Source organism: Tachysurus vachellii, chromosome 11 (assembly GCF_030014155.1).
Source record: "Tachysurus vachellii isolate PV-2020 chromosome 11, HZAU_Pvac_v1, whole genome shotgun sequence".
In the NCBI taxonomy this organism is placed as follows: domain Eukaryota; kingdom Metazoa; phylum Chordata; class Actinopteri; order Siluriformes; family Bagridae; genus Tachysurus; species Tachysurus vachellii.
In genome coordinates, this window is record NC_083470.1 from 4,535,001 (window position 1) to 4,552,500 (window position 17,500).

Consider the following 17,500-nt stretch of genomic DNA (forward strand, 5'->3'; position numbering starts at 1 on the left):
CCTGCGATCGCCTTCCTGTCAGGTTGCATTACGCGCCACATCCAGCTCCCGGCTAATTATTTTACAAGATTCCCTGGGGGGAAAGTGACAGTCGATATGGCAACCATTCGAGTAAAAGATCGTAAGAAGGACCAAGAAGACAAAGCTGGAAATGAAAAGAACACAGCGAGACAGAAGTAAGAGGGTAGGATTAAAGAGCGATGAAGCTCGTACTGTGAAAAACAGAGGAGAATAAATAAGATTGAAAGGTGAGAAATATTACAATAAGATTGAGAGAGGATAGAGGAAAACAGAAAAGACTAAAAGTCTTGACCCCCTCACATGCCCCATTTTTCACTTGGATCAAGAAAACACTGTAAGGAATTGATGTACTTTTTTTTTCTCTTTTTTTTTTTTTTTTTGTGCCTTCTGTTCATCAGCTGCTGAGTAGAAAGTCACCTTGACACCTGCACAGCATTTTCAGGAGAAAACCTTGTTGTGTACAGGCCTCCTGTATAGAGAGCCGGCTTCTGAGTGAACTCTACCTAACACGCCACTATAATACATGTCTGCCTTCAACACTTGTTCAAATACCATCTGGCTTGTATTCTATACTCGGAAAGGCTATGCCGATGAAAAATGAGGATCCTGAAAGCGGGAGGTATTGATGCCTTCGTTGCTGTTTACAAAACACAAAGCACAGGCTATTCAAGCTGGAAACCACAACCTCCGGCTCGAAATTCAATCGATAGCTAAAATGCGGGCTTCCAAGACCTTCTACGTGGAAGAAAACGTTTCTTCTGTTTCTCTTTCCCAGATGGACAGACATGTTTAAAATATTTTCCTATTTCAATAGCACAGGGAGTTCGATATCACGAGATCACGGCAGCAAGCTGACAGGTCGTAGAACTCAAAGACAAACCAATAACAAGGGGAGGGTCAGACATGTTTTAGCTGAATAGAGCTTGTACATAAATGAAACTTTGTCTTTCATCTTTCATGAAGATTCTCTACAGATTTGCCTTCAAACACAACATTAGATTTGTAATCTTAATACAAGCTTGCGTTTTCCCATAAGGCTAGCGATGAAAAGTGAAAGTTTGAGCCAACGATAATTCCATGCTATAATTCTGAGTATTTCTCTGTCATAATATTCTTGTGAATAAAAATAAAATGTTTATAGAGTTGTAACAGTTGAATGTGCTTCATGAAGGTCAAATGATGTCCTGAGAGTCGCCGCTAATGGTAACTCCAGTTAAACTACTATAGGGTTTGGGGGCGGAGCTTTGTGTTTTACGCAGTATGTTAAATAAATAAATAAATAAATGATTCGAACGTCATGCACATAATCTAATTCATGTAACTGCACATCATCTAATGATACCACAGAGAGCAACATGTTCTTACCGACGTGTTCTGGCACTGTATACAGGAGCTGTTGAACCGCACGGCTGGGACGCGCTGGATTTTGCCCTGGATGTTGAACACACACTCGTAGTTCTTTTGGCCCGACTGAGGCTGGGGAAGGTTTCTAGCTCGTAGCGTGATTGGTCGAACGACACCCGCTGGGACCAGTATATCGCTGCTGTGCAGGATCTGGGGGCAACCCTAAAGATGGAGAAAGAGGATGATATGAAAGCAGTTAATCATTAACGTACCTTTAACTGAAACTGGACTTATTTGCATTCATTAGCCATCTTTTCTTAAGAAGAACCATTACACACACACGCATGCACACGCATGCACACGCATGCACGCACACGCACACACACAGAGAAAGCCAGATGTGCTACAAGAAAGAAGGAGGCTGTTAGAAGCCACTGAGGAAAAATCAGCACAAAAGGAGGGTAAAAAGCCCATTACGAAGCTGCCGTGTCCCTCGCCAGATTTTTTTACGAGCTGCGGGTTTTCCTCGCCACACCACTCTGATGAAGCGGTAAATGAATATCGTCTTCAATATCATTACAGCCTTGTCTGGCTGGAACTGATCGAAGCATTCATCAAAGCCAGTGGTATTGACACCTTCACTAATAACACCAAGCTTGCCCAGCATACCGAGGAGAAATATTATGAATTTTCAGATATCTCACTCTGCTGCTCCTTATGAAAAGATGTGAGCAAGTTTTACCTCACCAAAAAAGGCAAATTGAGATAATGGCCACGTTCACACTGCAAGTCTTAATGCTCAATTCGGATATTTTGCTCAGATCTGATTTTTTTGTTTGGCTGTTCACATTACCTTTTAAAATGTGGCCTATATCAGATACCAGTGTGAACTGTTTGCTGTTTCGAACTGACCCGCATGCGCAAACGAACAATAACAATGACGTCACACGCAGCACGCCGTTGCGCTAAAAAGTTGCCGAGGTTATGGAGGAAGTGTTGTATCATCTGGTGAAAGCAAACATATTATGTAATGCTATAATGTGATGTATTCAATGCAAACATTATGAGCTGGTTCATGTAACCACTTTATACAACACTCTTAACACACGCGTTACCAGTCACGTTTGTGTCACGTTTTCGCCGGCGCAAAAAGAAAAAAAAAGGTTTCGCCGGCGCAAAAGGAAAAAAAATAAATAAATAAAGTTTTCGCCGGCGCATATTTGTGACGAATGTCGATGTAGATTGACGTAAAAGTCGCATCAAATCCGCCTTGGTTGTTCACACTGCGGCCACATTGGAAAAGATCAGATTTGGGTCTGATTCAGGACCACATATGGAAGTGGTCTGAATCTGATTTGAAAAAATCAGATCTGGGCTAGATTTGAGTGTTCACACTACTCCTGAAGAAGTCTGACCTGGTCACTTGACCCAAAAAAAATCAGATTTGGGCCACTTTTACCTGCAGTGTGAACGTGGCCAATGACTAGCAGTAACTAGTTATTCACATTCAAAGTCCTTGTTAATGGTGTTACTTTCTGTTAGTCACCTAAAATTAGTGAACTACTTTACCAATGTGTTAGCCAGTCAGCTAGCTTATCTTCTCTAACTAGCTAACTTTGCTAGTTCTTTAACAAGTCCACAGCATAAATACACATATCGTCGCTGTCGGGCGGAAACCTCGTATGTCCAAATTTGGTCAATTTCATATTTTTTCACATATCGATGCTATTGGTCAGTCCCCACTTGGGTCTGTTATTTTTACAAGTTATTAACCAATCTAAAGTCTTGAAAATAGCTTGAGCGCAAATCTCATAACTCCATTGGACACTTCAACTGTCCACCTCTTCCTCACTCCGCGGGAGAGCTTCGCGGCATATTTCTCCTCAAGAAGAGTCGCAACGAATCAACACGTCTTCTGAGGTAAATGTCTTCAAAACACTGGGCTCAAAGAAAAAAAAATCTTGACCCCCGCTAGTTCTGGTGCTCGTCTGAGGACAGGAATTTAGCGCAAGACAATCCACTGCAACGTGGACTAAACCCTGTGCACTGCAGATAAGGTACGGCGTTTTTTACATTTCCTGAAAAATAACGGTTCCCCCGACATCGACGATATACGGTTTTAAATAAAAATAACGAGTAGGTAGTCCAACGTTAACTATTTAACAGGCACAAAGAATTACAAATCAAGTTCTTGTTATTGCAGTTACATTTATGTTATTTTATTTTTCGGTGCACAAACCCAAATGTTCTTTTTCGCCTCAAATTTGTTGGCTACTTGACCAATGATTGAGCTAGCAAGCTAGTTTATGTTATCTAACTATCTAACCTAAGCTAACTAATAAATAACGTTCAACTGTTTAACCGTAAAAAATATTTTCCAAAATATGTGGTTAAAAAGGATGTGCATTTGATGTTTTTGCCAGCTTGGTGTTTAGCTGTACGTGTAGTGTAGTGTTGTTACTCTTTGTAAGTCTTTACCAGGTTTCCGAAACAAATACCTACAAAATATTCAACTTGAACACAAGAGATCTACAGAACTATCTGCCTTGGCTTTCCAGCTCTTAAACTGTAAAAGTTCTATGAATAAATAACAATCCACTCCACCGAGTGAGGAAAAAGCACTTGATCTAGAAACATGGTTTCTTTCTGGCACCAACCTGGTGAGCAAAAGCTCCTTTGGGCGTCTTTACCTGGTCACGTAACACCTTATGACCTTCACACGTACGGGAAGAAGACGACGCGCAGCTGCGGCCTTGTCCGCGTCACCCTCTGCTGCAGCTGTGCATTAGAGCGCATTTAGTGTGATCTGTTATCTGTTTAACACTGAACAATAATCAAGGAGGCTGTAAAAGTAATTTGCCAGCACAGGAGTCATAAATCAGGGGCGAGGCTGCCCGGCTCCAAGGCGCGCCACACTGCCGAGAGTTTAACAATGATGCAACTCTCCGAGCAGCACCGCCATCCATCTCCTCTCGGCCAGCTGATTCGGCTCGCTCGGCGCATCGCCCCGCCGATAAATCTCATTTTCATATCGGGGAGTTATGAAAAGCAAGATTTACTCCCTGCTGAGGCACACGGGAGGCACAGGTGCAGAAGTGAATGTAGCAGGGGAGGAGGGGAAGCGCGCGATCAGAGTGTGATATGAATCCAATTTATCAGGGTAAATGAATCGGCTTTAGTTCTGCATGCAGGATGGAAAAAGAGGACGGAGTTAACCCTGGAAATGATAAAGGACTACACGTCATCCAAACAACCCAGGAGAACCTTCCTAAAGAGAATGAGCCAGTTGAGTGAGTGTTTTACTCATCCGAGCAAAAACAGAAGGCTTTAATTAACGGAAAAAAGGACAAGGGTCTAACGTCGCAGAGATACATCACGACTTGCTGGCTGGATGACTTGACTGACTGGCACGGTTCGGCTAACCAGGATTGTTTTCAGCCTCTAATGCGCTACATTTTCCATGCCATAGTGGGTAACTTGTCTGGCTGTGCTTCAGAGCTGCTGCAGGTCGAAGCTGGAGTAAGTGAATAAGTGACAGCGTGGAGAAGGAGGAGGACTAGCGCTAGCAGCAGAGGAAGACCGGAGAGACAGCAGACAGAGACACAGAGAGCCACAGAGAGCACGACAAAAGAAAAGAGCGAAACAAACATATCGGAAGAAAAGCAGGAGGACTGAGATAATAGAGTAGAGGAGAAAAAAATAAATAAAATGGAGAATGATGAGGAGAGAGTGTGAGTGTATTTGTACGAGCCATTTCTCTGCATGGTTACTCAGGCTAGTGTGCGTTCGAGTGGGTTACATGAGGGGTTTTCAGCCCAATCCAATCTATTTCAGAGTGCTTTTACAAAAAAGATGATTCAAAGAGCACGGAAAAGGGTAGAGGGGGAAAAAAAAAATTAAAAACCATAGCAGCATGACAGAGTTATAGATATTTAGCGCAGGTGAGTCCACTAATGGATCATAATGGACTTTTCATCAAGTTCCCACTTTTTTATTTATTTATTTATTTATTTATTTTTGAGAATTTTGGGACTCAGCTGCTCCATCCCAAATTTCCCCAGACAAAAAAACAAAACGGATTGGAACATTAGTTCCATCCTGCTTTGTTATTTGTTAAGTAAATCTTTAAAAATCCCTCCTGGAAATTCTTTCCATAACTATTAATTCAGGTGAGACGGAAAGAGAAAGAAAGAGTCAAAACAATGAAACAAATGAGGAGTTTGTTCATTCATTCATTCATTTTCTACTGCTTATCCGAACTACCTCGGGTCACGGGGAGCATTGGACATTGAGGCAGGATACACCTTGGACGGAGTGCCAACCCATCGCAGGGCACACACACACACTCATTCACTCACGCAATCACACACTACGGACAATTTTCCAGAGATGCTAATCAACCTACCATCATGTCTTTGGACCGGGGGAGGAAACCGGAGTACCCGGAGGAAACCCCCGAGGCACGGGGCGAACACGCAAACTCCACACACACAAGGCAGAGCTGGGAATCGAACCCCCAACCCTGGAGGTGTGAGGCGAACATGCTAACCACTAAGCCACCGTGCCCCCCATGAGGAGTTTGTACTTACAAAAAAAAACAAACAAAAAAAAAAAAAGGCAGACAAATAATGATCGATATTCAGCGTGTGAAATATCCACTGTGTATGATGGACCTTTCAGAGCCTGTTGCTGTTCTTTATCAATAATTAATCTGTGAACGTCCCTCTGCACAAACCCTGCTGCCTTCCTCGGAATATAAACAGGGCCGATAACGGCTGGTGTTATCATTAATCCCAGCCAAAGCGCTGCTTCACCGCTAGACCCATTTTCATTCTGCTACATATATTGTGTTGAGATTATTCGTCATATCAACCACACTGTAATCTTCAGCCTGGGTGTGAATCCCTTCCCTCAGCGATGTCTGCATTCTCGCACAAAAGAAGCATCGAGAATTTTTTTAAAGGCAGACTCCCTTAATGTCAGCTGCCTCGTTTTCATTAATTAGATCCAATCGTCAGTTAATTACAAATTAAACAACTCTGCGATAGAGTGTTTGCTGAATGTGGTTTAAAGAGTACAGACAGAGTGAAGGGCTTGTTAAGAAGGGATTAAGAGAAGAGCATGCTGGGATATCACGCCTAATACTCATTACTTACTGTTGGACAATAAGGATATTGTTTACGCTAATTTGCTGTTTGGTTCTGTGCTCTTCTTTTTTAATGCGTTGAACGGAGAACCGTAAAAAAAAAAAAAAAAAAACGATGCAACTGAAAGACGAATGCTTACAATAAACTGTACTGGCAAGCCCTTACTGTGAACCTTAATCATGAATTAATTATCATGAGCCCTTATGATGAACCCCCTAATGGTGAACGCTGACTGTGAAACATTACAATTAAGTATAACAGGGAATCCTAATGGTGAAGTGTTCCACTAATGCTTAATGGTGAATCCTAGTGGTAAACCTTTCTGCTTAATCCTAATGGGGATCTCTTACAGTGAACCCTAATGATGAATCCTTATGGCAGTTCCTAATGGTTAATCCTTATAGGGAACTCTTAGGATGAACCCCAATAGTGATGATTAACTTTAATGGTAAACACAGGGAACCCTACACTACTGCTGCCAAGGGTTCGTCAGATAATTAAGAGCGCTCAGCTTTGCAAAAAACGTTTAACATTTAATAGTGGAATTCCACATTTCTAGTGAATCTTTACTAACCCTAACCCTAACGCTGAGTATTAACGGTAAACTTTATGTTGCACTTATTTAATTTTGTGGGGTGGTGGTGGTGGTGGTGGGGGGATCCATGCTTAATAGTTCATCATTCGTTCCTTCATAGAATCTGTTAAATATTCAAAAAGAATTTAAGGATGTAGATGCTTGTGTATAAACCTTTAGAGATGGTGAACCCTAATAGTAATACCATACCCTTAACACTAATCCCAACAAGGTGCAACTGATGAGTACCTTCTCAGGTCTGCTCCAGAGGAGTCATCATGGTTGTGCTCTGAACCCAACTTTCTATGAAGCTGAGATATGTGAAGATACAAAATCCACTATACAGTAATTTATATGCAAAAAATAAATAAAATGTTATGGCACATTTTTACATTTAACCTAACACTAAACTGTTACAGTTAACCCTAAATGTGAACCCTAATGGTGAACCCTTACAGTTAACTCTAAACATGAACCCTTACAGTTAACCATAACAGTAAACTCTAATGGTTATCCCTAACAATTAACCCTACTGGTGAACCATTACAGTTAACCCTACTGGTGAACCCTTACAGTTAACCCTACTTGTGAACCCTTACAGTTAACCCTAATGATGAACCCTTACAGTTAACCCTACTGATGAACCCTTACAGTTAACCCTAATGATGAACCCTTACAGTTAACCCTAATGGTCAACCACTTAACCCCAACAGGAAACTATAATAACCCATACAGTTAACTGTTAACCCTTATTGTGATCCTTAAAGTTAACCCTAATTGTGAACCTACACAATTGACCCTAATATGTACCTTTTCCACTAAAAAGAACCGGGTGCTGGTTCAGAGCTAGTGTTGGTGCTGGTTCAAAGTTGGTTCCACTGGCGAACCTTCTAAGAACCGGTTTGCCTTTCCATCGGTTAGAGAGCCGTCACAGTGCCGAGTCTGACGTCACTGTATACGTGTCACGTGTCCCAGCAACGTTAGCGCAGCAGCGACAAACACAAACACATCAACAATGGCGGATGTTGCTTTACTGTTAATGCTCAGGGCTTTGTGAACCTACATTAACACCCAAACGCGGCGAATCCAACGTGTACGTTTAGCTCCATGTAATTTGTATAAACAGAGGTTGTAATCGAGAAAGTACATAACGTTATTTTATCATTAACACAGAAAGACGTTAGCTGTAGCATGTAGCTAACTACTATCATGTGTGCTGATAACTGATGATATCGCGGTAAAGTAAAAGTGTATTAAACATTAGTATACTTAAGGTACATTATCAAATGCGCTAACAGTAGCCCTGCCCACAGCCCCTGACACAAGCGGTTCTTAAGTCTAGACCAGCAACGTTTTGGTGCTACTTAAGAACCACTTTTCCTGGTACAGAGCCAGTGCTTTGGCTGTCGAAAAAAAAAAGAACTGGTTCTAAATTAGGCTCTGGCTCCGAACCAGCACTCAAACTGCCTCGGTGGAAAAGGGGCAATAGTGAACCCTAAGGCGTATTCATTTATGGTTAACCCAAAAAGTGAACCCTTAGAGTTAACCCTAATTGTCACCTGTAATGATGATATTTTTTTTGGTTAATCCCAATAGTGAACACTTACAATTAGCCCTATTGTTGAACCCTTACAATTAGCCCTAATAGTGAGCCTTTACAATTAACCCTAATGGTCAACGCTAAAGATGTCCAGTTATGGTTAACCCAAATAGTGAACCCTTTTATTTGAACCTAACTTTGAATCCTAACATATTCAACTATGCTGCACCTTAATGATAAATCTTTAAACCCTTGGGGAAATCCCATCAGAAAGACTGCCTGAAGGCCTACAGTCAACAATAATGGTACAACCTCACGATGATCCCTTTCAGCAAACTCTATTAGTTCGTGAAGGAGAACACTAATAGTAAAACTCTTGTGATGAATATTATTTTATCCACTCGGGCAGGCTTTCAGGTTCTTTACTTCCTGTTTAGGAAGCCAGCTGTTTTAAATTCACTGAAAAAACATCATTATTGCCATTATTATCATTGTTTGTTTTTACCTGTTTATTGTAAATCTTTTCGCTTAAGTACATTAAACGTTTTTATCATTTTGAGTGTGATTCGGAGCTGAACGCAGACGTGTGTAACTGTATCCAGACTGGGAGCAGCTGTTCCGTTTCCCAGCAGGCCCTTTTCCTAATACTGATTAGCACCCCATTAGGCGAGTCCTGCTAGCTTACTGCCTGCTGACAGTCTCTCCATTAACCTTACAGTGCATAGGCCAGTTATCACACGGCTAAGCATTATTGTCTGTTGAAACATTAAAAGCTTGAACGGCGGAGAAATAATAGTCTTGCCTTGCGCTGAGCCATGAACGCACACAACACAAAAGACACACGAGACACTTTAAACACACGAACAAATGCAGAATGCAATCTTTTGCTCCGACGTGATGACCGCTGGAAAGAAAAATGAGCTGTTGATTGCACAAATTCTCCCGCAACCGATTGCTCGGTCCCTCACTCAATTTCTCTCATTTTTTTCATCACTTCCTCCCTGCTAATCCCATTTTCAGGCTCGGTATGCTATAAGCCGTGAAATATGCTCCCTTCGCTCAGTGGGGAAACAGCAAGGAAACAGAAAAAAGGAGTTAAAAAAAAAAAAAAAAACACCTCCCAGCTCTAAATCATTCGGGAACTGTTCCAATTAAAAATGTTGCATGATGTATTCACACTCCGCTCTTCGGGAAAGTAGCTGCTGATGGAGCGGCTAAGCAGACCCGAGCATGACGTGCATCCGTCGCTCGGCTAATGCTCTTAAAACCTAACTGGTGCTTATAGGGATACGTCACCTATACAAGATATTGGTTGTGAAAAATTTAGAATTTTTCTTTTTATTATTATTATTATTTTTTTTTTATTGCAGGTAACAACAGGTAGCCCTTTTGGGGTAAATTAGTGCTGAACGCCAAACTTTAAGAGCAGCAGTAGGATGTCCTACCGTATCTGCCTTATTCCGCACAGAAGTCTGGATTTAGATTTGTTTTACTACAGAATTGAGCAGAGGACACAGATTTGTTCTGTGCTTCCTTTAGATAAGGAGGAAATACCTTGGTATTGGATTCAGTAAAGGTTAAAATCGCCATGTACATACAGTTACCTGAAAATAAAGCGAACATGGAACATACTGTAGATGGAGCCTCTACCTTATGGAGGATTATGTACAAATTGAGGAACTAAGACATTCTCACTGTTACTAGTTTAGCCTTTAGTTTACTTATGATTTGTATTATGCTGTGTGTTGTTAGTGCATTAAGATATGAACAGCGATTGGAATTGGCAAAGAAAAAGAAAGAGGAGCAGAAGAAGTAGTTCCAGAAATACAAGAAGAAGAAGATAAAGATACAGATAAAGAAGAAGAAGAAGAAGAAGAAGAAGAAGAAGAAGAAGAAGAAAGCGGAGCAGAAGAAGTAGTTCCAGAAATACAAGAAGAAGAAGAAGATAAAGATACAGATGAAGAAGAAGAAGAAGAAGAAGAAGAAGAAGAAGAAGAAGAAGAAGGATCACAACGTATACATTTTCTTTTCACAAAGCCTTCCTCAAGGGCCCCACAGTGGCAGCTTGACAGAGCTGGGGCTTGTACCCCAATCTTCCAAGCAACAACCCATAGCCTTAACCCAGAGCCTTAACCCACCACTGCCCCAAGAAGACAAAGACGATGATACAGAAAAAGGAGAAGAAGGATAATACCTGGCTAAAAGACAATACCAGCACCACAGTTTCAGCTAACAAATTAATCCAACAGCAAGAGTCCTTTAGCTTTACCTCACCTTCATATCAGCAATCAACTGATAAGCATTTATTCTAAAGTACGAGACACAGAACGATGATTTCAGTGACAGCTGCACACAACAAAGTGACAGTGTCATGGCCGACATTTGAGTTTCTTAATTGTAAGTAAACAGGGCACGACGTGGTAAAGCAATGAATTTAAACGATTGGCTAATTGAGTCGATGTCTGCGAGAGACACGTGTAAGACACGACTTATCACTTGCTTATGTAAATGTTGGGTAATTCTGCTGTGATACTAGCACTGATCAGCCAACACACAGTGATCAGAATTGTCACAACGTAATGCAGATATCCAGCAGCGTACCAGTACCCAACAGCGCACCGTCTGAGTATTCAGCTTCAGAATATAAACACAGTAAAAGTGAAATGGCAATAAAGGACTTTTAACTTGTGTATATTTTGTCCTAGTTTTCATAGTTTTCACCTGACTAAAAGCAAAGTCGAGACAAAAAAAAACATCTTTGAGCCTTTAAAAACTCTCTGATTATGTTATCAGGGAAGAGGATGCCGACGTGAAGGCCTCTGGCAAGAAGGCTTTTGCTAATGGTAAAATTCAGATAGCTTATCGCCTCTGGCTGGAGTGGAAGCAGTGGAGTGTTAGAGCAGAAATCTGGTGTACGGGTGAAAGAAAGAGGGGGGCGAGAGGAACGGCTTCTGCTCTACATCAGCCGGTGAGCAGAGGCAGGCTCTGTGGGGCTTTTCCCATCGGCCTTGGAGACCAAACAAGCGGCTGACAGAAACCTGGTGTGTTGCTTCCTGTGCGTCCGGTGGCGCACTTCCTGCGGAGTTAATGGCTCGGGTGTCACTCATCCCACAATTAATTACCTCTGGCCACCGGGTGTTAATGAAAGAGTCGCCCCACTGAGACCCGGAGGGGAAAAGAGTGTGTGTATGTGTGTGTAAGAGAGATGGAGGCTAGAGCAAGAAAGAGAGGGATGAAAGAAGAGAAACACAGGAGGTGCATTTGATATGCTGTCTCCCTCTGGGAAAAGGACAGCAAGTGTACGTGTGTGTGTGTGTGTGTGTGTGTGTGCGCGCGCTTGTGTATGCGTGCATGTTGGTGCTCTTATCCATTAGTCTCAATGATCCTCTCCCTGCAGAGCTGCTCTTTAAGGTTAACCATCGACATGAGCTAATTAAGCTGTGTGTAATGATGAATGCTATGGAAAGGCCGGATGTTACTGTACTCTAGGTGTGCTGTCAATCAAAGCCCGTTCTCTAATACTAACGCTAACAAACAAATTCCTCAGGGGGAAAAGAAGTGCGCTGTATCAACGAATAAAGAGGTAATAAGTGTGATCCGAGTTGATGTGTGTATTATTACAGGGCATTTCCATATAAACGGGGAGGAGTTTAGTTTTAAAGGAATGCATTCGAGTTTTCAACGATGGCATGATTCCATCCCTCCCTCCCTCCCTCCCTCCCTCACTTTCTACCGCTTATCCGAACTACCTCGGGTCACCCAGAGCCTGTCTCAGGTGTCATCGCGCATCAAGGCAGGATACACCCTGGACGGAGTGCCAACCCATCGCAGGGCACACACACACACACTCTCATTCATTCATTCATTCATTCATTCATCTTCTACCGCTTATCCGAACTACCTCGGGTCACGGGGAGCCTGTGCCTATCTCAGGCGTCATCGGGCATCAAGGCAGGATACACCCTGGACGGAGTGCCAACTCATCACAGGGCACACACTCTCATTCACTCACGCAATTGTCACACACTACGGACAATTTTCCAGAGATGCCAATCAACCTACCATGCATGTCTTTGGACCGGGGGAGGAAACCGGAGTACCCGGAGGAAACCCCCGAGGCACGGGGAGAACATGCAAACTCCACACACACAAGGCGGAGGCGGGAATCGAACCCCCAACCCTGGAGGTGTGAAGTGAACGTGATAACCACTAAGCCACCGTGCCCTCCGTTACGTCATTAAACATTTGTAAATAATGACCACGTAAAAAAAGAATAAATAAAATATACCTTTCAGCACAGCAGCTCTTTACAGGATGGGTTTGTATTTTTATTCCGGAACTAGACAGGAAACCTCTGGGCAAAACACCAAAATAAGCAAATATTGATATGAGCTGGAGATGTTTGTTTAACATTAACGGAAGGAGTCTCCAGTGTCTGTGCTTTAGAACATTCTCCATGTTTTCCTCCATGGGAAAGTCTTCAGGATGTTGTGTTGTTTTTTAGCTTTAGCTTTTAGAGTAGGAGAGAGAGGGCAGTGAGGGAAGCTGTGATAACAGGATATAATAATAATAATACTAATAATAATAATATTTTGTGGGTGTTTTATAACATGAAATGTAGCTATAGAAACAAAACTCATGCTGTTAGTAGAAAAAGATCACCTTCATGGCAGGAGGTGGAACGGATTCAGTTTTAGGATGCATTTTATTTTTGCAAAAGCAGAACCAAAGCATTCGATTCTGCTGACTTTGGAAGTAGCGTCTGTCTGTCCATCCGTTGGTCAGTTTATCCGTCCATCCTTTCACCCCCCCATAATCCATCCCCCTCAATCTCTCTCTCTATTTTTCCATCCCACCTACCTTTCTCTCTCAATCCATTAACCTTGCTCTCTTTCTCCATCAATCCACCCCACTCTATCTCTCTCTCCATCCATCCATCAACCCATCTGAACATTCATTCCTCCATCTTTCTTTCCATCCATCCATCCATCCATCCCCCTCTATCTCCATCCATCCATCCATCAATCCATCCATTCATCCATATCTATCCACCTGAGTCTCTCCATCCATCTTGCCATTTCTGTCACTCTTTCTCCATCCACCCCCTCTACTCTCCATCCACCCATCCATCCACCCATCCATCCATCCACCTATCTGAACATTCATTCCTCCATCTCTCTTTCCATCCATCCATCCATCCCCCCTCTATCTCCATCCATCCATCCATCCATCCATCTATCCATCCATCCATATCTATCCACCTGACTCTCTCCATCCATCTTGCCATTTCTGTCACTCTTTCTCCATCCACCCCCTCTACTCTCCATCCACCCATCCATCCACCCATCTGAACATTCATTCATCCATCTCTCTTTCCATCCATCCATCCCCCCTCTATCTCCATCCATCCATCCATCCATCCATCCATATCTATCCACCTGACTCTCTCCATCCATCTTGCCATTTCTGTCACTCTTTCTCCATCCATCCCCCTCTCTCTACTCTCCATCCACCCACCCACCCCCCCTCCTCCTGTAGGTTTAGAAGACCAATCTGTAATGTTCACACCTACACTTTGCAAACATGAGGATTCATGAGAGCCTTTATTTATTTTCTACTAGGTTTTAATCACGTCAAAAGAGAAAAACGATGGAGAAGTAAACATTTTTTTTTTGCACACGGCAATTTGGTTCTTTGTAACTCAGCAAGTTAAGTCACTCGGATCTGAACAGAGGTTAAGCTTCGATATTCTTAAACAAGGTGTTTCTCCAGACCACCGGCTCACATTTTGCTTCTGTCTCAAGAAAGCTGAACGTGACACAGGCTTTGGGGCCAAACAGGACAATAATGTCTCATCTGTGCAGTGCAGAAGCCTTCAAGCGTGATAAATTCAGCTCCTAAATCTGCCACACATCTTTATACTGCCAAGACTAACTCTGTCATAAAGTTTTATATCACAGAACCCAAAAAAATTCCCATCCTGCAGCCTGCGGGGACTCGTCTCATTCACTGTTGACTCACGACTCTGTCTGTTGAAACGAAGATGGTTTACAGCCAGCTCGCTTACAGGCTCTGCTTTCCAACCCGGACAGCAACGAGGAATCAGGAAGGAGGAACAGGTTTGTAATTAAGGGTCACGGATGAGCCACTGAAGAAGGTCAAAAGCCATCTGTTTACCCAAACACCAGCATGTGAATCCCTGTGACGCGGAACAAACAGGGAATATAAAACCCGTTAGCAAGCCTTCTACGGAAATGGTGAATTTTTAATAGATGGCAAGAGCAGCGCTGAGCGTAACGTGGCCCGGCAGCTGCTTAAAGGCACAACATAAAGATTCATGGCGCATCTAATTGGCCATGCGAAGGTCAACAAATGTACGTGAGGAAATGAGGAATTTGCACCAACGAGCGCATCTATCAACATGCAAACATATGGCTGAGGCCAACACCGCTACACACTCGGAGCTATCGCTCACAGCAAAACGGTGTGACCGGGGGAACAAAAACACAGGAGAGAGAAAGAAACAACAAGACAATAGGGACGTCATGCTGCGAGATCCTGACAGCACAATTATAACGTCAGGACTAATCACAATTAAAATGTTTTTTTTTTTCTTCAAGGAATAAACATAATTTATTCAAAGACTAAAAAGAAAATCAACTAATTAAGTAAGAAGGAATAAAATATTAATAGTTAAACAGGCAAAGAAAGATCGTCACGTCTCGACTATCTACTCACTGTTTTTTTTTTTTTGAAACGTACTCTAAGGCCAGGAGGAAACGTGATTACAAGTCACGCTCCAAAAAAAATAAAAACAAATAAAAAATCGAACAAAAGCAACATCTAACAGAAGGCTCGCCTAATTAGAGATGTTATTTAAGTCTGGCTAGCGTCCTCGTTTTCACTCGCTGAAGTGTTTAAATGAGACCGGGTGCTGCGCTCGCATTACAGTTATATAACAGTTTTTATTCTGCACTCTACAGGATTTTGTTCAGTTAGGTCACTAAGTGTGTTTCTGGATTACTGATTTCAAAAATCTGATCTAATTAATGAAACCTTTCCATCGCTGGAATGTAGTGTTAATTTCGTCAGACGAGACGAGACGAAATATGTTCGTCAACAACCTTTTTTTCATGGCTAAGACGAGACGATGACAAGACTGCACCACTGTCCAAAAACGCTGACTAAAGCCATATTCGGACGGGATTAGTTTTACGTGGGGACGTGGGGGTAAAGTAATTATTACCAGAGCTTCTCTGTGATTTTAGTCCCGTCCGAATGTGCCATCTCGGTAATCATTACGGACAATGTCAGTAAAGATTACGGCGACTTTTACCTTCTGTAAAAAGGTCCGCAAAAATTACCTCAGGTAATACTAATCCCGTCCGAATAGACCCGCTGTAAATATGTACGGTAAAATTTCATCATTTCCTGTTTAAATGTAGTTTTTGTCGCGTTTTGCAAGCATGGAGGCGCCATGTTGTCTGTTTGCGCACGTGATAACAGGAAGCAACGTCATACGCACATGACGACAAGGAGGTTACTGTGGTGCGTAAAGCGAGTTACCCCTCACACTTCTGCTAGTTTTACTGAGATGTCTTGTCCCGTGCGAATTGGCCAATTAATATTACAGACGTCCTGAGGTAAAATTGCACTACTCCACGTCCCCACGTAAAACTAATCCCGTCCGAATAGGGCTTAAGACAAATTAACATGCATTATCGTTGAAGAAAAAAGATGAGACGAAAATGTTTTGTATAAAATAAAAACTAAGATAAAATCTCTCTTCATTTTCGTCTACAATTGTCTCTGCTTTTTCATCAGCTGTTACGCCTTTAAAATATTCACAACGAGTTCGCAGCTTCGCGCTGTCTAGTGTGTGCGTAGAAACAATTCGTCCACACGCCGCTCAAAAAAAAAACTCCTGAGCGCAAGTCCACCCCTGGTCTAGGCAGGATTTTTGTGTTAAATTATATTTCCTGTCGCTGCGCAGGCTCTTTTATTGTACATGACAGCTTATGTCCCGATGACCGGTCTTTGCATTACGATTAAAAGCAGCATCAATAAAGTAAAAAATGTGATGTGCGGTCAAGTTCGAGTGAAACATATGTGAAACACTTTTTTTGCTGAAATGTTTATCAGTAATAATCTCAGTAATAATGTGTTATTTTAAAAAAGACTACAATTTTTTTGACTAAAACTAGACTAAAATTAAAAGACTTTTAGTCGACTAAAACTTGACTAAGATACCTTGAGTTTTCTTTTGACTAAAACTAGACTAAAATGACGAGACTTTAGTCGACTAAAACTTGACTAACAAAAAAAGATATGTGAATGACTAAATATGACTAAAACTAACAAGGACATTTGGCACAAGACTAAGACTAAATTAAAAATAGGTGACGAAATTAACACTACTGGAATGGAAATGGACTTACTGGACATTTTCAGTCAATATAAACAAATGAATTATTATTTTATAGCTTCGAGTCTGATATAGAATTAGTCTGGAGGGCATGGTATAGAAGACAAGGCTGGCTTTCAGTGGATATGTTTTTTCCTCTGTTGGAAAAACCATACACTGGATTTTACACACAGAATTGTGTGAGGTATGAGGAAGAGGGCAAACGGCACTGTTTCAGAGTGTGTTACTCTGCCCTGTGACACAGAGGTGTGAGGAGATGAGAGTGGTTCACGTTATATGTCTCGAAGAAATATAGTGTGGATTGTAAAGTGCTGACTGTTTGGAAGCAGCCTGATTCTAGATATAGAACAGAGAGAAAGAGAGAGCAAAAGCGAGAGCAAGATATTCAACATTGACTTGTGTTTCCACGCTGACAAGACTTGCTTTGGGACAATGCCACTCTCTCTCTC

General features: G+C 42.0%; 1 protein-coding gene across 1 annotated transcript in view; it reads right to left on the minus strand.

Annotated features, from left to right (window-relative positions):
- plxna3 (plexin A3) overlaps positions 1-17,500 on the minus strand; it is a 197,180-nt gene that overhangs the window by 53,058 nt on the left and 126,622 nt on the right. Inside the window, exon 10 of the mRNA XM_060880759.1 lies at positions 1,387-1,587. Coding sequence (XP_060736742.1) covers positions 1,387-1,587 — 201 coding nt within the window. The remainder of the gene's footprint in view (positions 1-1,386; positions 1,588-17,500) is intronic.